The sequence below is a fragment of the Entelurus aequoreus genome, linkage group LG24 (genome assembly GCF_033978785.1).
Source record: "Entelurus aequoreus isolate RoL-2023_Sb linkage group LG24, RoL_Eaeq_v1.1, whole genome shotgun sequence".
Classification (NCBI taxonomy): domain Eukaryota; kingdom Metazoa; phylum Chordata; class Actinopteri; order Syngnathiformes; family Syngnathidae; genus Entelurus; species Entelurus aequoreus.
In genome coordinates this window covers 33,291,467-33,313,427 of record NC_084754.1, presented here as the reverse complement: position 1 = coordinate 33,313,427, position 21,961 = coordinate 33,291,467, and the positions used below count along the sequence as shown (strand labels likewise).

Genomic DNA, 21,961 nt, shown 5'->3' with positions numbered 1-21,961 from the left:
CAATACAAATGGCCCATCGAATCCTAAATAACATTGCACCAGCGCCACTTAAGCTCTTTGTCCAGTTGTATCTTGTCTTTGCAGTCTATTCGATTGAATAAAAGTTGAAAGGGATTTGCAAATCATTGTATTCTGTTTTTATTTACGAATTACACAACATGCCAACTTCACTGGTTTTGGGTTTTGTAATTAATTTTTTTTAATTTCAGGCAAATTGATGCTCTGAAAAACAATGTTAATAAAGTTATTCTTTGTTTTAAGTTGTACTATATGTATTCCTTTCTTTTAAGTTGTCTTTAATAAGGATAACATGTCGTGCAGAGGTGTACTTATAACAATTTTATACACAAGCATATATTAACGGCGGAGAGTGGGGAGGGGGGGTGTGTTTTCTTCTTCGAGAGTTGTACCTGAAAATAATTGGAGAAGCACTGATCTACCCTCAGGTGAACACCTGAAGAGGACTTGTAAGTGGCAACACCTGCAAAGGGCAACAACAACAAAGCTTTTTTCACTTACCTTGCCAATAACATCGTTGCGACTGAGTCTGTCCTTGTCCATGACAGTGATGATGATGGTGGTTTCCCTCAGCACATGGGCGGGCACATCGAAGGGGAAGGACTCATTGAAGACGGGATTGAGACAGCGCTTCATCGTGACTGTCTTTTTCTTTTCTACACGCCTGTCTTTGTGCATCAGCCACACCTTCACGTAGGGATCTGCAATGTACATACCGAAGGTTGCGTGAGAGCAATGATCAAGAGCAATAAGACAAGATAGAATAGAAGAAGCATAACAGTGTACAGAAAATACTAAAACAAATAAGACAATGGAAGGTCATTCTTGAGGGTTGAGGGGCAGTTTTTCAATTACCCTCCATCGCTGATGAAAAGGGAAGGTGACGGGGGGGATACATTCACCATTTGAATGCAAGGTCAACTTATCCCATCGGCAAGGAAACATTCAGTGTAAATGAGCAAGCATTTATGAAACTAAATGTTTGGGTTAGTGAGCTAATAAAGAGACTATGAATATCTTGGATTGCAGCCGCGAGACTATTGTTGCGTCGGACCAGTTCTTCCTCCAAGGGAATCTAAGTTACTGGTCAATCCCAAGTTCTTTTGGATGACATAAAATCTGAGTAAGAAGGATCACCAGGACAGAATAGGAATATCATCAAGTTTTACTGAAATTTCAGGAGAACAACCTAGACTAATACATTCATACCGGCTTCCTAAGTTGCTCTAACACTTATACGGAAGAGCTTCCTTCTTACACAGAAAGAAAGCCCCCACCTTTCAGGGAAGGAGCACTGCCTCATTGTTCTACTGCAGATAAGATATAAGGGAGTACTCCTAGTCCTACATTCCAAGTCTTCAAGGTAACACACACAATTTACTTGCGGACAAATAGAAAGAGAACAAATGGAAAAACACTAGCTGTTTTCAAATATGACTATGAATAGAAAGAAATAACTCTTGCATATATATATATATATATATATATATATATATATATATATATATATATATATATATATATATATATATATATATATATATATATATATATATATATATATATATATATATGTATATATATATATATATATATATATATATATATATATATATATATATATATATGGGATAGGCTCCAGTGCCCCCAGCGACCCCGAAGGGAATAAGCGGTAGAAAATGGATGGATGGATATATATATATATACATTCTTCACACTATCAAACATCATTTTTAACGCCATCACCTGGTACATGTTGGTGTGTTTATGGCATTGTCACACTGGTAATGTTGAATCAAAGCATGTTTCATTCTGTTTAACATGAAGCATTTAGTAGGCTGTTAGCACCAGTTAAACTAAGCTAAGCTGAGCAAACTGCGGGTTACAAAAAATTTACAGTATTTGGGGGGGGGGGGAACAATAGCTCTATTTATAGATGTGAGAAAACTTTAATAACTGAAGCGACGAATAGACATCTGTACCCTTCAGGAAACCCGACTCCTCTCATCAGGCTCACTGAGAGAAACAGAATACACCTTCTTCTGGCAGGGGAAGCCTCCGGGTGAAACCAGAGAATACGGAGTTGGCTTTGCAGTCAAGAACACTCTACTAGGAGCAATAGTACTACCTACAGGTGGATCAGAGAGAATTTTAACCCTCTGCCTTAACACCACCATGGGACCTGTCCACCTGGTGAGTGTGTATGCACCAACACTTAGCTCCTCCCACGAAATAAAGGACAAATTCTATGATGAGTTTGAGGCGACTGTGAGAAACATCCCCAAACAAGATCAGCTCTACTTGCTTGGTGAGTTTAACGCAAGAGTTGGCTCAGATCATAACTCCTGGCCATCTTGCTTGGGTTACCGGGGCATTGGTAGAATGAACGAGAATGGGCAGCGTCTCCTTGAGTTCTGCACATTTCACAATCTCTGCATCACTAACTCATACTTTCAGTCCAAACCCCGGTCCACAAAGTCTCCTGGAGACACCCAAGATCTGGCCACTGGCACCAGTTGGACCTGATCATAACACGGCGCTCTGAACTCAGAAGTGTCCTCCAAACCCGTACCTTTCACAGTGCAGACTGTGACACCGATCATTCCCTCGTCTGCTGTAAAGTCAAACTGCAGACAAAAATTATCTACAGAGCCAAACCTAAAGGACCCCCCCGTGTGGATTGCAGCAAAGCAGCCGCTCCAACTAAAACTGCTTCCTTCAACCGTGCCTTAGAGGAATCCCTCCACCAACTACCCCAGTGCAGCTCTGCCCAGCAGTACTGGGAAAGCTTACGAGACACCATCCACACCACGGCCCTAACGGTTTTTGGCAAAAGATTGCGAAGGTCCAATGACTGGTTCGAAGCCAACGCATCTGTATTGGCACCGATACTGGAAGAAAAGCGCATCGCCCTTACCAACTACAAATGCACGTCGAGTGACAATACCCTACATGCTCTCAGGGCATCAAAAAAGAAACTGCAGAATGCCTCCCGTCGCTGTGCTAACAGCTACTGGCTACAGCTTTGCAGCAACATCCAATCAGCCGCTGACTCCGGTAACATCAAAGGCATGTACGACGGCATCAAAAAGGCCCTTGGACCATTACACCACACAACTGCTCCGCTGAAATCGGCACTGGGAGAAATCCTCACTGACCGCTCTAAACAACTCGACCGCTGGGTAGAACACTACTCCAAACTCTACGCCAGCGACAACACTGTCTCCGATGCAGCCCTCTGCCATGTTGAGTATCAACCCGTAATGGAAGAACTGGACATGGAACCAACAACTGAGGAGCTAAGCAAAGCGATTGACAGCCTAGCATGCGGTAAATCACCTGGCAGTGACGGAATCGCAGCTGAAATCCTCAAGTGTGGAAAGCCTGCTCTCCTCGACCAACTTCACAAGCTCCTCTGTCTGTGCTGGAGTGAAGGTGCTGTCCCACAGGACATGAGGGATGCTACCATCATAACCCTGTACAAGAATAAGGGAGACAGGAGTGATTGTAACAACTACCGTGGTATATCTCTACTCAGCACTACCGGCAAACTCTTTGCCAGAGTTGCACTGAATAGACTCCAGGTTCTCGCTGAGAAAATATACCCAGAATCTCAGGCATGGTTCAGAGCTGGTAGGTCTACTACTGACATGATTTTCTCTCTGAGACAGCTGCAGGAGAAGTGTAGAGAGCAGAGAAAACCACTATACATGGCATTTATTGACCTTACGAAAGCTTTCGACCTTGTGAGCAGGAGTGGCCTCTTTCAGCTGGTTGAACGAATAGGCTGTCCCCCCAAACTCCTTTGCATCCTCCAGTCCTTCCACACCGACATGCATGGCACCATCCAGTTCGATGGGTCCACATCAGACCCCTTCAAAATCTGCTGTGGTGTCAAGCAGGGATGCGTGCTGGCGCCCACCTTATTTGGGATCTTCTTTTCCCTCCTCCTGCGCCAAGCATTTGGTACAGCAACTGAAGGAGTCTACCTTCACACAAGGACAGACGGTAAACTATTCAACCTTGCCCGTCTGAAAGCCAAAACAAAGGTCAGGCCACTCGTCATCCGGGACATGCTGTTTGCTGACGACACAGTAGTGGTAGCACACTCCCAGGAGCACCTGCAAACCCTAATGGACCAGTTCACCAAAGCCTGTCAGGACTTCAGCCTGACCATCAGTCTGAGCAAAACCAAAACGATGGGACAGGGAACTGAACCACCCACCTCTATCACCATCAACAACTACACCCTGGAAGTCGTAAACACCTTCACCTACCTCGGTTCCACCATCACCGACAACCTGTCACTCGATGCCGAACTCAGTGGCCGCATCGGAAAAGCTGCCTCAACTTTTGGGAAGCTTACAGCGAGAGTATGGGAAAACAGCAAGCTCACTATCCGCACTAAGGTGCAGGTGTACAGAGCCTGTGTCACCAGCACTCTACTGTACGGCAGTGAAACCTGGACCCTATACTCCCACCAAGAGCGGCGGCTAAACATCTTTCATCTTCGCTGCCTTAGGCGTCTACTGGGCTTCACCTGGAGGAACAGGATCACAAATCAATCAGTCCTGGAAAGAGCACAGCTTCCCAGCATGTGCTCCCTACTGAGGCAGCGACGTCTCCGCTGGCTGGGCCATGTCCGGCGGATGGACGATGGGCGAATCCCAAAGGACATCCTCTATGCTGAACTCACAACTGGCAAGAGGCAGATTGGCCGTCCCCAGCTGCGTTACAAGGACGTCTGCAAACAAGGCCTCAAGTCTTTTGACATCAGCCCCAACAGCTGGGAAGATACAGCCCAGGACCGCCTTCAGTGGCAGCAGGCACTCCGCAGCGGACTGCTCAAGTCAGAAACCACCCTGGCCCAACACCATGAGGCAAAGAGGAAAAAGAGAAAGAAACAGGGCTCTGCGACACCGGCAACATCTATGGGACCGGTCTGGATATGTGACATCTGTGGCCGGGAATGTCTCTCACGAATTGGCCTACACAGCCACAGGAGACGCTGCGACAAGACCTGACTCCGAGGCACAGGAAATCAATGGTCTTCCGAGACTGCGATGCCGATGATGATATGAGATAGGCTCCAGCGCCCCCCGCGGCCCTGAAGGGAATAAGCGGTAGAAAATGGATGGATGGATATATATATATGAACCCGTTCTCAAACAATGGCAATAAAACTATTCTGATTCTGATTCTGATATATATATATATATATATACATTCTTCACACTATCAAACATCATTTTTAACGCCATCACCTGGTACATGTTGGTGTGTTTATGGCATTGTCACACTGGTAATGTTGAATCAAAGCATGTTTCATTCTGTTTAACATGAAGCATTTAGTAGGCTGTTAGCGCCAGTTAAACTAAGCTAAGCTGAGCAAACTGCGGGTTACAAAAAACGTACAGTATTTGGGGGGGAAAAAAACAATAGCTCTATTTATAGATCTGAGAAAACTTTAATAATTTCCACATTAATGCACAGTGTATTTTAAAGACTTCAAATATAGTTAGTTTAAAGCCAATTTCTGCAGGTGACACCACACAGTGACAAGTCCTGTTGACATACTGTACCTCTTAGAGGACGACAAGCTTCTCTTTCTGATGTAAAATGTGAAGGACTTGCACATACCCAAAGTTGGTTTTGTCCGTGAGCCTTAACCGACTTTGCATTCCAAAATGTTTGGCCTGTATAAAAACCATGTTGACGACTGCGATACAGGACACGTTCGGCAGCTTGCTCAAAACTCGCCTATGAAATGTGCTCTTATGGATAAATTTCAGCATTTTTTATTTTTTTTTAAGGTGGCGACCCTAAGGAACAGGGTCTAGGTTGTTTCAGTACAGTTCTTTGATTTTTTTCTTTCGTTCGATCTATTTCACTTAAGATGTGACTTTAAGGTTTTACTACCGTATTTTCCGCACCATAAGCCGCACCTAAAAACCACAAATGTTCTCAAAAGCTGACAGTGCGGCTAATAACCCGGTGCGCTTTATATATGGATTAATATTAATATTTATTTTCATAAAATTTAGGTCTCGCAACTACGGTAAACAGCCGCCATCTTTTTTCCCCGTAGAAGAGGAAGCGCTTCTTCTTCTACGGTAAGCAACCGCCCCCATAGAAGAGGAAGCGCTTCTTCTTCTACTGTAAGCAACCGCCAAGGTGAGCACCCGCCCCCGTAGAAGAAGAAGCGCGCGGATATTTCATTTCATTTGTGTGTGTCTGTAAAGACCACAAAATGGCTCCTACTAAGAGACACGCGTACAAGGTTCCATTGACATTTGATATTCCTGTGAACCGCACTGTGGATACAACGGGAGCACGTACGGTGAATATCCGTTAGCTTGCCATGTTAACGGCCAGAAACTTCCACCCTTGGTGATATTCAAAAGGAAGACCTTGCCAAAAGAGAACTTTCCAGCCGGCGTCATCATAAAAGCTAACTGGAAGGGATGGATGGATGAAGAAAAGATGAGCGAGTGGTTGATAGACGTTTACGCGAAGAGACCGGGTGACACCGAAGAAGAAGAAGAATTCGAGGGATTTGTGGATGAGTAATAACTTCAGAACGTGAGCTTTAAATGTTTATTTTGTGTGTTGTGTGACATTAACGTTCGAGCAAAGTTGAGTTATTGATGTTGCTATTGCTCTGCACTATTTTGTTGCTATTGCTCTGTACTATTTTGAGTGTTACTATTTTTGTGATTGCACATTTGCACATTACATTTTGGGAGTGAATAGAGTTGTTAGAACGCTGGTTTGTAATATATTATTAAAGTTTGACTGACCTATCTGACTGTTTTTTTGACATTCCCTTTAGCGCAGCGTAGGTGCGGCTAATAACACGGGGCGGCTAATAGGTAAACAAAGTTTTGAAATATGCCATTCATTGAAAGTGCGGCTAATAACACGGGGCGGCTTATGGTGCGGAAAATACGGTACTTATGTATAAAATACTACACGGTCTAGCTCCATCCTACCTTGCCGATTGTATAGTACCATATGTCCCGGCAAGAAATCTGTGTTCAAAGAACTCCGGCTTATTAGTGATTCCCAGAGCCCAAAAAAAGTCTGCGGGCTATAGAGCGTTTTCTATTCAGGCTCCAGTACTATGGAATGCCCTCCCGGTAACAGTTAGAGATGCTACCTCAGTAGAAGCATTTAAGTCCCATCTTAAAACTCATTTGTATACTCTAGCCTTTAAATAGACCCCCTTTTTAGACCAGTTGATCTGATGTTTCTTTTCTTCCCTCCTCTGCTCCCCTCTCCCTTGGGGAGGGGTAGTTGCACAGGTCCGGTGGCCATGGATGAAGTGCTGGCTGTCCAGAGTCGGGATCCGGGGTGGACCGCTCGCGCTGCTGACCCGTCTCTGCTTGGGATGGTCTCCTGCTGGCCCCACTATGGACTGGACTCTCACTATTATGTTAGATCCACTATGGACTGGACTCTCACTATTATGTTAGATCCACTATGGACTGGACTCTCACTATTATGTTAGATCCACTATGGACTGGACTTTCACAACATTATGTCAGACCCACTCGACGTCCATTGCACTTGGTCTCCCCTAGAGGGGGGGTTACCCACATTTGCGGTCCTCTCCAAGATTTCTCATAGTCATTCTCATCGACGTCCCACTGGGTTGTGAGTTTTTCCTTGCCCTTATGTGGGCGCTGAACCGCGGATGTCGTTGTGACACTTGTGATTTAGGGCTATATAAATAAACATCGATTGATTGATGATTGATAATCACAATTGTTGCGCCCTCTCAGAATACCGCAAGTACAGTACATACCCACGTCCAGCATAAATGGCTAACCAGCACCCACAATGCATTCGGAAATCACACGCTCTTTCGGGCCCTGTAGATTAATAACCATTTAGACCAGACCTGGGCAAATTACGGCCCGTTCAGATTGTCAATCCAACTCAACAGATGTTTCTAAATATTTTTTGTTAGCCCTTTAACATCGAAACTGTCGCCGCCATTATGATGTGCAATGCTGTTTTCAAATTACCCTAAGTCTTGAAATACACAAAATATTTCAATAGCTGGAATCTGTGCTTTTGCGTTAGATACAAATGATTACGATAATCTACGCCACAGCAGCTCAGACGACGCACCAAGCATTGTGGACGGGATTTGTTACTTTGTTTCTACAGAGTGTTTCCAGGCAGCGAGCCTGAAACGTGGGTGTCAGGGACATTCACCGAAGCAGGTTTTTACAACAAAGTTTTGCAGAAAAGTGATATTACTATCAGATTGTATGTGTTTTTTTTACCCTTTGCATTCATACTTTGCTGTGTTTGTTGCGTTTTGCTTAATTGTAACATATGTCGATCGAGGAGGTGGTGCGAGAAGTGAAAGTGAAGTGAAGTGAATTATATTTATATAGCGCTTTTTCTCTAGTGACTCAAAGCGCTTTACATAGTGAAACCCAATATCTAAGTTACATTTAAACCAGGCACTGGGAGCAGGTGGGTAAAGTGCCTTGCCCAAGGACACAAAGGCAGTGAAGCGGGGATCGAACCTGGAACCCTCAAGTTGCTGGCACGGCCACTCTACCAACCGAGCTATACCGCCCCTTTAAAACAACATGAGTTAAAAAGAGGAGCGATGTTCACACGCTGTCAATATTCAGTGTTTTATTGTTCCTGGTTAATATTGTAAATCTCACATTCTTTAGTTTCATGTACATTCAGTAAAAATATTTAAAAAATGTAATTCCTTTCCGTTTTTTTGAGGTGGCCTGTCATAGCGTTTTTAGCATTCAATTAGATATTATTGTGAGTTTTTTTTATTAGTGTTCCTAAAAAAAAGGGAACCCGGCACACACATTGTACAGCATATTTTTAAAGCATAAACACACCAGCCCCGAGGCACCAACTTTTTTTTCAACGTGGCCAGCGAAACAAAATAATTGCCCAGGCTTGATTCAGACCTATGTACCTAAGTGACCTAACATGCATGTTTTTGGACTGGGGGGAAAAAGGAGTACCCACAGTAAACTGACACAGGTACGAGAAGAACAAGCAAACGGCCCCCTCCCAATGTTTCTCATTGTATCCCATTGGGTTGAGTTTTTTTCTTGCCCTGATGTGGGATCTGAGCCGAGGATGTCGTTGTGGCTTGTGCAACCATTTGAGACACTTGTGATTAAGGGGCTACACAAATAAAATTGGATTGATTGATGACTTTGAACTGGAAAAGATGCCACAGGCGAACTGGACCAAACAGACAAGTGTCCATTGAGTAAGTGGTCATGATAGTGATTCTGATACATGGAGCACATCATGCTTAAATCACAGCTACATACAAAGACAATCTAGCCGCGCACAAACAAAACATGACATTTGGGCTAATGCTTTGCAAATAATGTGATTGTTATGTTTCTCAGTTTGTACAGGTTGTTGCCCTATTGTATTGTATTGTATTGGGAGGGAGGGGAAAGGTGTCACTCTGCCAGACAGGTAGTTTGTCGTTGTTAGCTCCTACAATAGCAGTGTCGCAATAGCTTGATTAATATGCAGGTCACAGCATATAAATGGAGCGGTTTTAGTCATTTTAGAGTGCTTCATAGGCAGAATAGATGACTTTTCCATTACCTGCCATGTTAACTGCCTCTTGCAAAAGTCTTTTCACGATTTAGTACTCACAGAAAAAAGTGTTCTTGTCTCACATAAGGATTGTGGATCATGGGCAAAATTTCCAGAAAAGCTTGAAAGGGGCTGTTTAATAACCTTTAAGTGTAAGCGTTATACCTCGCCCTTTTTCAGCTTTTTGCACGTAATGATGTAAACTACACCTGTACGTACAGTTGTGCTCATAAGTTTACATACCCTGGGAGAAGAAAGCCATCACTCCAAATTACTTTGTTCCAGAAGTTTTGAGGCTTGTCTCTGTGCTGTTTGCTGTAATGTAAGCGGGATACTTGGTGACATTTGCGCAGAAATGTCTTTCTTCTGGCGACTCGACCACGCAGCCCATTTTTCTTCAAGTGCCTCCTTATTTTGCATCTTGAAACAGACACACCACAATTTTTCAGAGAGTCCTGTGTTTCAGCTGAAGTTATTTGTGGATTTTTCTTTGCATCTCGAACAATTTTCCTGGCAGTGGTGGCTGAAATCTTTGCTGGTCTACCTGAATCCCTCATTTTCCACTTCTTAATTAGTGTTTGAACACTACTTATTGGCATTCTCAATTCCTTGGATATCTTTGTATACCCCTTTCCTGTTTTATGCAGTTCAATTACCTTTTTTCGCAGATAATTTGACAATTATTTTGCCTTCCCCATGATTTAGAATCCAGAAACATGTGTGCAGCACTGGATGAAAGATGCAATGGTCTGTCAGAAGCCCAGAAACTCACTGACCTTTTATACACACACATTAATTACAAACAAACATGTCACAGGTGAGGATTGGTACCTTGATTAGCCATTCAAACCTGTTTGTGTCAACTTTTGTGCATGTTATCAGATCAAAGTCACTGGGGTATGTAAACTTTTGATCAGGGTCATTTGGGTACTTTCTTTTGTCATGTTGATTTAAAAAGAGTAAACACAGTTGTTTGCCAATAAATAGCTTCACACAACCATTAAGCATGAGTGGAAGAAAGGTTTTTGTGTTATCATTCATATTCTCTGAAGAATGGCCAAGAAATCATAAATTCTCCCAGGGTATGTAAACTTATGAGCACGACTGTAATACACACCCATTAGCTTTGTGTTCAGGGACGTGCACATGATTATAGAGGGGCAGGGGCTCAAAGTCAAAAAAGGGCAGGACATTTTTTTTTGGTCCTTTACACAATATGGAAATTAATGTAAAATTGAATTTGCTAATAGGAAGCTAACTACTTAGCTGTGTGTCCTTTGTAGGTAAAAGTGATTGCCATTTCTTTTGTGTCAACAAATTATTGTCATAATGAGTTAATTCACATTATCATAGGCTTGGAAGACATGAAAAGCAACAAAACACTGGGTTATTATTAGGCTATTTATTGTTAAAGATAAGCACTCTAATATTGAACATTGAACAGTGCAACATGAACTCTGAAAAAAATACAAAAATAAATACCCAAATGGAAAAAACTTCACTGTGAAAATCTGTCCTTCTTCCCTTAACTTGATGAAAACACCATCAAGTTGTAACTTATGGTCTTTTTCAATTAATGCTCAGACTAAACAACTGAAACGCAATACAGGGCCAAAAATATGGACCAGGGGCCAGTCGAGGGCTGTAGGCCACCCATACCCAAATATGCTCCTCAATGTAAATTCAGGGCTTCCATGAAATGCAGTGAAATCATCCATTTTAGCCATGCATTAAGAGGTCTACTACCCTTAGCTGCTTCCTGGCGCTCCTTCTCCTTCCTTATCTGTATCCTTTCTTTTTTCGGCATTGTGCTGCAGGCATAATCAACATGAATCAAGTTTAAATACAGATGGTAATATTCCTAACAGATAACCTACATCTTATACCCCCAGAATGCTGAAATTATTATTATAATTATTATTATTATTAATAATAATAATAATAATTATTATTATCATTATTATTATTGTTATTATTGTTATTATTATCATTATTATCATTATTATTATTATTTTGTTAACCCACACAGTAATAGCAAAGTCACAATAAACTTTATAACTAAAACTCTACTGTGAGAAAAATGTGATCCGCCGTAAACACAGTGCATTTTATTTTGAAAATTAACCCGGTGTTTTATTTTATATTTTGTTCACTACTTCCTGTCCCGCACGATCCGCTCTGCTCTGTGCGGACTTGATGTGGCGTGCTCAATTGATGCGCCGTGCTCCGACGTCCGGCAAAAACAGAAGCTGACACATTAAATAATAGAATAATACAGCGTTTTTCTGCAATATTACCCATATTAGATGCTGAATAAGTGGACGCCGACTAGACCGTAACATAACTCACAGGTTCAAGTTGCTCCACTGTCACGTCTCAGGCTCAGGGGCGCAGTTGGCTCTCTCTCCTCTCACTTACTCACTCACTCGCCCTCTCTCTCTCTCTCTCTGGCCGAAGCGGCAGGCTCAAACAACCCCGTATTACAAGAAAATGTGGAGGTTTTTTCTTTTTTTTTTTACATCCCTGACAGGAATTTATTAATGTTGTTTAAAGAAAGAAAAAAAAAACACTCACACAGGCAGAGGGCACTTTTTAAGACGAGGCAAAAAAGGGCAGGGGCTCAAGCACCCATAGGGCCCTATGTGTGCACGTGCCTGTTTGTGTTGTCAGATAATGATACGTTTAACTACTAACGTTAGCTATCATTGAATGCATATTCTATCATAATAACATGACTGCAACTTATTAGTTGCTTGTCTTGGACTACTTTTCTGTACCTGCATGCGCTACCCGCGTGCACCCGTGGACAAGACAAGCCCGAACGCCAGAGAAATTCTTCGGACCCGCAAGTTATTTTTATTCAATATAATTATATTTGTGTAAAATATAAACACTTCAAAACAACATATGTTACAGGCTGTGTGTTTCCCACCTAGGCCTTCAGTGATGTCCTGTGTCCTATTGGGAATGATGACAACAGGACACCTGCTGATTGGAGTAAGCGTTGCTCTGGTTTGTCCACAAATTGGAAGTTGCTGGCAGTCTTCAAAGTAGCCCAAAGCTGCCACAAATGATTGGAGGATGCGGGAAGAACTGTGGACACTCTTGTGATTTTGGATCACATCGGACTGTCTGCCTCGCAGTTTTGAGGACCAGTTATAGACAATTTAGAGTGGAAAGCAAATTTTATTTTCACTCGCATACAAAACATTCTAACTTGGATTGTTTCCCTGGCGTCGAGACTCTCCCGAAGGACAGTGCGGCGAAGACACAACAAACTCTCTTCTTGTCTCTCATGTACACACACCTGTTGTTGTTGACTTTGAACTAGCGACTGCACAAGATCAATGCCGCGGAACAGAGACACACTACGGGCTTACACACACACATGCAACCACAAAAATATACGCCACACATACACACCCCAACCCCCCAAACCAACGCCCTCGACGCAAATCCCATAGGTGATGAATGGATGGTCAGCGCCTGAGAGCTGCGGCCTACCATCATGACCTCGCACTCCCTTCCCTCTGTTGCTAGATATCTCGAGATGTACGCTGTAATATGTATATGTGCTTTGCTATGGAGGTTTTTTCCCACTCCAGACTGGGCCCCCTTAGGAGCCCAGTCTAGATTGTATTTTTTTACTCATCCTTTCCCAGCGTTTTACCTTTTTCCAATCTTTTACGGGGCGCCTTGTGGCGACCCATCAGCGTTCCTGTTCTGTAACCCCGTACACTGTTTGTTTTGTATAATCTTGAGCGGGTTTGTGCTGAAAACAAAGTTTCGTTGTACTTGTGCAATGACAATAAAGACCTACCTACCTACCTACCTCTCAATGACCACATGACTATTGCTGGAGAAATGCTATACAGGAAAACAATTTACGCCCTACTGGGCATTGAATCACCACCAACGGTGTACAAAATGGGTTATTTTCTGGCGCATTTAAAAATCAATAAACGCACATCAGCAATTAAAACATATCTTATGTGGTACTGTCAAAATTTTAATTGCAAAAAAACATATCAAACGTGAAAAAATAAAGAAATAAAATACCTGAACTCACAATTTGTAGAGCCCATTCGAGCTTCCGGGGTTGGCAGACATCATCTCACAAAAGGTAGTTTCTCTTTAAATATCCTTCTTGAAAATATATGTGTTGTCTTGTCTAATCGTAAAAGATGCAGACGAGGCGTGTTGACTGAGTTCTTAAATTTTACTCCACAACGTGCTCATCAAAAACATCCCGCGGGAGCCATGACAACATTCAACCTAAACGGGGCTACTGCGCATGCCCTTCACTACTGTGGCATGCTGGGTAATGGAGTTCTTATGTTATCTAGCTCATAACGTCACAATATATATCTGCCTTAGGCCATCTATAAGGCCTTACTTGTGATCTGATTGGCTATCGCAACTGTCTGTCAAACAACTTTGTGTCCGTTGACTTACAGTGCAAGGACGCCAGCATCGTTGATTGTGAAGATGGGCAGATTTGGTACAGCATGGCAACATAAGCTGAATTCTAATTGGATGAAAACTCTATAACCTAAAAACAACAGCGCTGGAAGGAGCTTAATATGACATGAAGAGAATATGAATACTTTTAGATATTTAGGGAAAGTAAATTAAAAATGACTCTTGTCTTTAATTATGTTCATGATTTCTGGTTATGTTAGGCCAGCAGAGAAGGCCTTGCTGGCCCTGACGGCACACCACTGGTTAAACCACTGATTGTACAGGCTAGCCGGTGTCAAGGCCCGGGCGCACTCCAGTGTGTATTCATCTGTGCGCTGTGCAGAGCGCAACTCCAAGCATGTATCTGCGGGCGCCAATCTGCAATCATTCGCTGATGAGCTCCCTGGGCTTCTTAAGCCAGAGCAAACCTGTGTTCCGGGCCAGAACGTAGCGACCTGTTCCAGTACAGTAAGCCAACAATCTCGAGGTCTATGCCAGTGGTTCTTAACCTTGTTGGAGGTACCGAACCCCACCAGTTTCATATGCGCATTCACCGAACCCTTCTTTGTTGTTTTTTTTCAAATTCAAGACGAAGTTATACGTTTTTGGTAACACTTTAGTATGGAGAACATATTCTAAGTAACAAAGACTTAATTTAGAGTTTTTTGGACACTAGGGGAACATATTCTAAGTAACAAAGACTCAATTTAGAGTTATTTGGTTAGGGTTAGGGTTAGAGGATTAGGGCCAGGGTTAGAGGGTTAGGCTTAGATTAAGGTCATGCCGAATAAGGCATTAATAAGTACTTAATAATTACTAGTTAAGAGCCAATATGTTACTAATTTGCATGTTAATAAGCAACTAATTAATGGTGAATATGTTCCCCATACTACTTTTACCATGTTTTTTTTACTGGTGCGCAAAATGAACATCACCTTGTTCAAACAACAAAACCAACACAGTGCATCAACTCACAACAAATTACACACCTGCAAATCAGTCAGCTGTTGCCGTATCCGTAATACGCCGATAGGGAGAAGTTTTCATTTACACGATGAGTCGGGTGTGTCTTGACCTCCGCCGAACACCTGAGCCCGACTCACCGAACCCCTAGGGTTCGATCCAACCCAGGTTAAGAACCACTGGTCTATGCACTCTCTCTATCTGTGTTTCTCCCCCTCCGTGTTCATTTGTCTCGTGTTCCTTGTCGCCATCTAGCAGCATTCCTCCGTTGCCTCATCACAAGCTGCGTGTCTCGTCTCCCCGTATTCCCTCTGGTTCCCCTGGCTGCCTCTTTGGATCACAACCTCCCACCTGGACACAGATTTTGACGCCTCGCTCTTGCCTCAGACCTCATGCCTGTCTCTGGATCTCCAAGCTTGCCTTGCCCACTTGGACTTCCGCCTCTGGCTCAACACTCCTGGTAACACTCAGCTAATCGCCACACATAGTCACACCATACACATTTTGGATTCGTTTTCACACTTCATAATATTGTATAGAAATAAATAGAGCTAAACTGCGTCCCTGCATTCTGTGCCGTCTTCTTCCCCCCTGTAGTGTAACAGCCGGTGGTGTTTTTTGGTTTAAAAAATGTAAAATCGAGCAAATTGCAAAAAAACCTCTTAAAAGAAACTGTGAATTTCCTACAAACCCTGTTTCCATATGAGTTGGGAAATTGTGTTAAATGTAAATATAAACGAAATACAATGATTTGCAAATCCTTTTCAACCCATATTCAATTCAAGATATTTGATGTTCAAACTGATAAACTTTTTTTTTTTTTTTGCAAATAATAATTAACTTAGAATTTCATGGCTGCAACACGTGCCAAAGTAGTTGGGAAAGGGCATGTTCACCACTGTGTTACATGGCCTTTCCTTTTAACAACACTCAATAAACGATTGGGAACTGAGGAAACTAATTGTTGAAGCTTTGAAAGTGGAATTCTTTCCCATTCTTGTTTTATGTAGAGCTTCAGTCGTTCAACAGTCCGGGGTCTCCGCTGTCGTATTTTACGCTTCATAATGCGCCACACATTTTCGATGGGAGACAGGTCTGGACTGCAGGCGGGCCAGGAAAGTACCCGCACTCTTTTTTTACGAAGCCACGCTGTTGTAACACGTGCTGAATGTGGCTTGGCATTGTCTTGCTGAAATAAGCAGGGGCGTCCATGAAAAAGACAGCGCTTAGATGGCAGCATATGTTGTTCCAAAAGCTGTATGTACCTTTCAGCATTAATGGTGCCTTCACAGATGTGTAAGTTACCCATGTCTTGGCCACTAATGCACCCCCATACCATCACACATGTTGGCTTTTCAACTTTGCGTCAATAACAGTCTGGATGGTTCACTTCCCCTTTGATCCGGATGAAACGATGTCGAATATTTCCAAAAACAATTTGAAATGTGGACTCGTCAGACCACAGAACACTTTTCCACTTTGTATGAGTCCATCTTAGATGATCTCGGGCCCAGAGAAGCCGGCGGCGTTTCTGGGTGTTGTTGATAAATGGCTTTGGCTTTGCATAGTAGAGCTTTAACTTGCACTTACAGATGTAGCGACCAACTGTATTTAGTGACAGTGGTTTTCTGAAGTGTTCCTGAGCCCATGTGGTGATATCCTTTAGAGATTGATGTCGGTTTTTGATACAGTGCTGTCTTAGGGATGGAAGGTCACGGTCATTCAATGTTGGTTTCCGGCCATGCCGCTTACGTGGAGTGATTTCTCCAGATTCTCTGAACCTTTTGATGATATTATGGAGCATAGTTGTTGAAATCCCTAAATTTCTTGCAATTGCACTTTGAGAAATGTTGTTCTTAAACTGTTTGACTATTTGCTCACGCAGTTGTGGACAAAGTGGTGTACCTCGCCCCATCCTTTCTTGTGAAAGACTGAGCATTTTTTGGGGAAGCTGTTTCTATACCCAATCATGGCACCCACCTGTTCCCAATTAGCCTGCACACCTGTGGGATGTTCCAAATAAGTGTTTGATGAGCATTCCTCAACTTTATCAGTATTTATCGCCACCTTTCCCAACTTCTTTGGCACGTGTTGCTGGCATCAAATTCTAAAGTTAATTATTATTTGCAAAAAAAAAAAAATGTTTATCAGTTTGAACATCAAATATGTTGTCTTTGTAGCATATTCAACTGAATATGGCTTGAAAATGATTTGCAAATCATTGTATTCCGTTTATATTTACATCTAACACAATTTCCCAACTTATATGGAAACAGGGTTTGTATATAGAAACGTGGTCCACAGTGAGGCCTGCTACTATGAAAATGCGCATTAGACTGATCCGACCCAATTTTGTCTGGGATGCTGAGAGTCCTCTTAAATATACACAAGAGAGAACAAATGAGGGAGCAAGGTAAGACACTTGACGTAATGTCACCTTGCTATGACGAGCTGTAACCCTGCTCAGGAAAAAGGCGGCACACGTCCTTTGAACAGAGCGGGTCAATGAATGTTTAAATATGGAGCTGGCTTTGCGCAATGGCACGCAGGATTTAAAGGCGCCCTAAAGTGCTGAGCAAGGGTTAGAAAGTGAAGAGGAAACTACCTGAGGTACCCCCAATATCCATGGCTTTGAGATTACGAGCTTTGATGATGTTCACAGTTATGGTGTTGGCAGTGGGATTATAGCACAGAGACACCAGCAAGTCCCCTCGTCTTCCCTGAAGAATACAAACACACATTGGGGCATGAATCATCTCAACTAATGTCAGATTTCACAAGGGAATATCAAATTACGGATTACTCTCTATCATGTAATCCTAAATCGTTGCTCTAGTTTCTTGTGCATAACACAACAAGAACAAACCCTTAGGTTAAGATAAAAATGCCTTCGTCAAAAATAGCCTTGACATGTTCAGTGAGAAACTGCAATTGGAATTGATTGATGATGCGTCCCAGAGATTGTCCCTCCCACTCTTACACTGCCATCACTGCAGGGCTTGAGCTCCTTCCAGAAGGTCTTTATCTGGCCCAGTTCCACCTTGTTAAGGGGGATTGAGACCTCTCCAATAGGGTCATTCCTGCTGAAGCGGTCGTAGTCCAACACCTGAAGGTAAAGTGTGCGCTCCCTCACCTTCTCATAGGGGAAACCTAAAAAGGGAAATGAGGCATTTTTTTTAAAAACCATGGCACCACACTGCAAAAACTGAGATCTAAATAAGATTTAAATATCTCAAATAAGGGTGATATTTGCTTATTTTCTGTCTGATAAGATCATTCTTCTCACTAAGCAGATTTTATGTTAGAGTGTTTTACTTGTTTTAAGGGTTTTGGTCCTAAATGATCTCAGTAAGATATTACAGCTCGTTGCTGAGATTTGATGACCTATATTGAGTAAAACATGCTTGAAACTAGAATATCAACTGTTGCAAAGCTGTGTCATCAACACTCACAAGTATAAAACTACTTTTTAAAAGGAATAATTTCTTATTTCAAGCATGAAAAAAAAATCATGACTTTGATACAATTGTGTCTCATAAATTAAAACAGATGACAGCCAAATGGACTTTGCTGTTTTATTTTCAATGAAACAATAGAAAATAGGTACTCATATAGTAGTACTGAAGATGGCTGCGCTTCAGAGCAGCGGCTTCGTGCGAGCGCTCCTGGAAGTGAGGGCAAAAATACCCCTCAATTCAGTCAATTTCATGGCTGGCTCACAGCGTGTTCACTCCGTGATCACTTACGACCGACTTACAATTCTGGATGTGGAGAGATCGGGCCATTTTGGGCTGATAGATGCGTGTACGATGGACCTGCTCGCTAGCTTGGGAATTCTTCGCGAGCTACATCCAGCAGTGGCCTTTGAAGCAGCGGCGTCGACTACCAGCGGAGACTGTCAGCGAAAGAGACGTAAGCGGTGCGCTCGGAAGCAGAAGCGGGGGTGTCGGGCGGGGCTAACAACAAAGCTAAATGCTTTGTTGTTAGCGGGGCTAACGAAAAAGCTAAATGCTAATCCACAAAGAAGCGCTAATAAGGAGTCTGTTAAGCTAGAACGAGCCAGCGCCAGGCTGGATAATCCCTGCACACATAGCAATTCTTCTAGAATAATATACAACTCACATAATGTTTTTTCTGCGTCAGAGGTGGACATGCATTTTACTGAGGTGGCAAACAATCTAAAAATTCCTGTCATATCAATTCCTAGATATGGTCGAAATTATTTAAAGTGCACTATGCATAATAAACGTAACATTATTAATATTGCTACTACGGATACTTTCAACAAAAACTCCTCAAAACAGCCCACTACATATAATATGGGCTTTTTAAACATAAGGTCATTGTCCTCCAAAACGTTATTAGTTAATGAAGTCATCAGAGACAACAATCTTGATGTCGTTGGTTTAGCCGAGACCTGGCTCAAACCAGACGAATTTTTTGCGCTGGGTGAGGCGTCTCCTCCTGGCTATGCGGGAACGCATATTGCCCGCCCCATTAAAAGGGGTGGGGGTGTTGCACTAATATACAACAAAAACTTTAGCCTTACCTCGGACCTAAATAATAAATATAACTCGTTTGAGGTGCTCACTATGAGGTTTGTCACACCGCTGCCTCTCCACCTGGCTGTCATCTACCGCCCCCCTGGGCCCTATTCGGACTTTATCAATTAATTTTCAGAGTTCGTTGCTGATCTAGTGACGCACGCCGACAATATAATCATAATGGGAGACTTTAACATTCATATGAATACCCCATCGGACCCTCCATGCGTGGCGCTCCAGACTATAATTGATAGCTGTGGTCTTACACAAATAATAAATGAACCCACGCATCGCAACGGTAATACGATAGATCTAGTGCTTGTCAGGGGTGTCACCACCTCTAAAGTTACGATACTCCCGTACACTAAAGTAATGTCCGATCATTACCTTATAAAATTCGAAGTTCGGACTCATTGTCAACAAACTAATAATAATAATAATAACTACTATAGCAGCCGCAACATTAATGCTGCCACAACGACGACTCTTACTGACCTACTGCCTTCAGTAATGGCACCTTTCCCAAATTATGTGGGCTCTATTGATAACCTCACTAACAACTTTAACGACGCCCTGCGCGACACCATTGATATTGTAGCACCGCTAAAGCTAAAAAGGGCCCCTAAAAGGCGTACCCCATGGTTTACAGAAGAAACTAAAGCCCAGAAATTATCATGTAGAAAGCTGGAACGCAAATGGCGTGCGACTAAACTTGAGGTTTTCCATCAAGCATGGAGTGATAGTTTAATAACTTATAAACGCATGCTTACCTCAGCTAAAGCTAAATATTACTCAAATCTCATCCACCTCAACAAAAATGATCCTAAATTTTTGTTTAGTACAGTAGCATCGCTAACCCAACAAGGGACTCCTCCCAGTAGCTCCACCCACTCAGCAGATGACTTTATGAATTTCTTTAATAAGAAAATTGAACTCATCAGAAAAGAGATTAAAGACAATGCATCCCAGCCACAACTGGGTTCTATTAACACAAATATGACTGTATATACGACGGACATTGCCCTCCAAAATAGTTTCTCTCTCTTTGATGAAATAACATTGGAGGAATTGTTAAAATGTGTAAATGGGACAAAACAAACAACATGTTTACTTGACCCAATTCCTGGGAAACTTATCAAGGAGCTTTTTGTTTTATTAGGTCCATCAGTGTTAAATATTATAAACCTATCACTTTCCTCTGGTACTGTTCCTCTAGCATTCAAAAAAGCGGTTATTCATCCTCTACTCAAAAGACCTAACCTCGATCCTGACCTCATGGTGAACTACCGGCCGGTGTCCCACCTACCGTTTATCTCGAAAATTCTCGAAAAAATTGTCGCACAGCAGCTAAATGAACACTTAGTGACTAACAATCTCTGTGAACCTTTTCAATCCGGTTTCAGGGCAAATCACTCTACGGAGACAGCCCTCGCAAAAATGACTAATGATCTATTGCTGACGATGGATTCTGATGCTTCATCTATGTTGCTGCTTCTTGATCTTAGCGCCGCTTTCGATACTGTTGATCATAATATTTTATTAGAGCGTATCAAAACGCGTATTGGGATGTCAGACTTAGCCTTGTCTTGGTTTAACTCTTATCTTACTGACAGGATGCAGTGTGTCTCCCATAACAATGTGACCTCGGACTATGTTAAGGTAACGTGCGGAGTTCCCCAGGGTTCAGTTCTTGGCCCTGCACTCTTTAGTATTTACATGCTGCCGCTAGGTGACATTATACGCAAATACGGTGTTAGCTTTCACTGTTATGCTGATGACACCCAACTCTACATGCCCCTAAAGCTGACCAACACGCCGGATTGTAGTCAGCTGGAGGCGTGTCTTAATGAAATTAAACAATGGATGTCCGCTAACTTTTTGCAACTCAACGCTAAGAAAACGGAAATGCTGATTATCGGTCCTGCTCAACACCAACATCTATTTAATAATACCACCTTAACATTTGACAACCAAACAATTAAACAAGGCGACTCGGTAAAGAATCTGGGTATTATCTTCGACCCAACTCTCTCGTTTGAGTCACACATTAAGAGTGTTACTAAAACGGCCTTCTTTCATCTCCGTAATATCGCTAAAATTCGTTCCATTTTGTCCACAAGCGATGCTGAGATCATTATCCATGCGTTCGTTACATCTCGTCTCGATTACTGTAACGTATTATTTTCGGGCCTCCCTATGTCTAGCATTAAAAGATTACAGATGGTACAAAATGCGGCTGCTAGACTTTTGACAAAAACAAGAAAGTTTGATCATATTACGCCTATACTGGCTCACTTGCACTGGCTTCCTGTGCACCTAAGATGCGACTTTAAGGTTTTACTACTTACGTATAAAATACTACACGG

The 21,961-nt window shown here is 42.5% G+C and overlaps 1 protein-coding gene across 1 annotated transcript in view; it reads right to left on the bottom strand.

The window, feature by feature from the left end:
* Positions 1-442: 442 nt before the first annotated feature.
* LOC133641704 (synaptotagmin-7-like) overlaps positions 443-21,961 on the bottom strand; it is a 117,530-nt gene continuing 96,011 nt past the window's right edge. The window contains exons 6-9 of the mRNA XM_062035646.1: positions 18,032-18,201; positions 17,657-17,771; positions 520-719; positions 443-454 (exon numbers count right to left, since the gene is read on the bottom strand). Of these exons, the coding sequence (XP_061891630.1) occupies positions 443-454; positions 520-719; positions 17,657-17,771; positions 18,032-18,201 (497 nt within the window). The remainder of the gene's footprint in view (positions 455-519; positions 720-17,656; positions 17,772-18,031; positions 18,202-21,961) is intronic.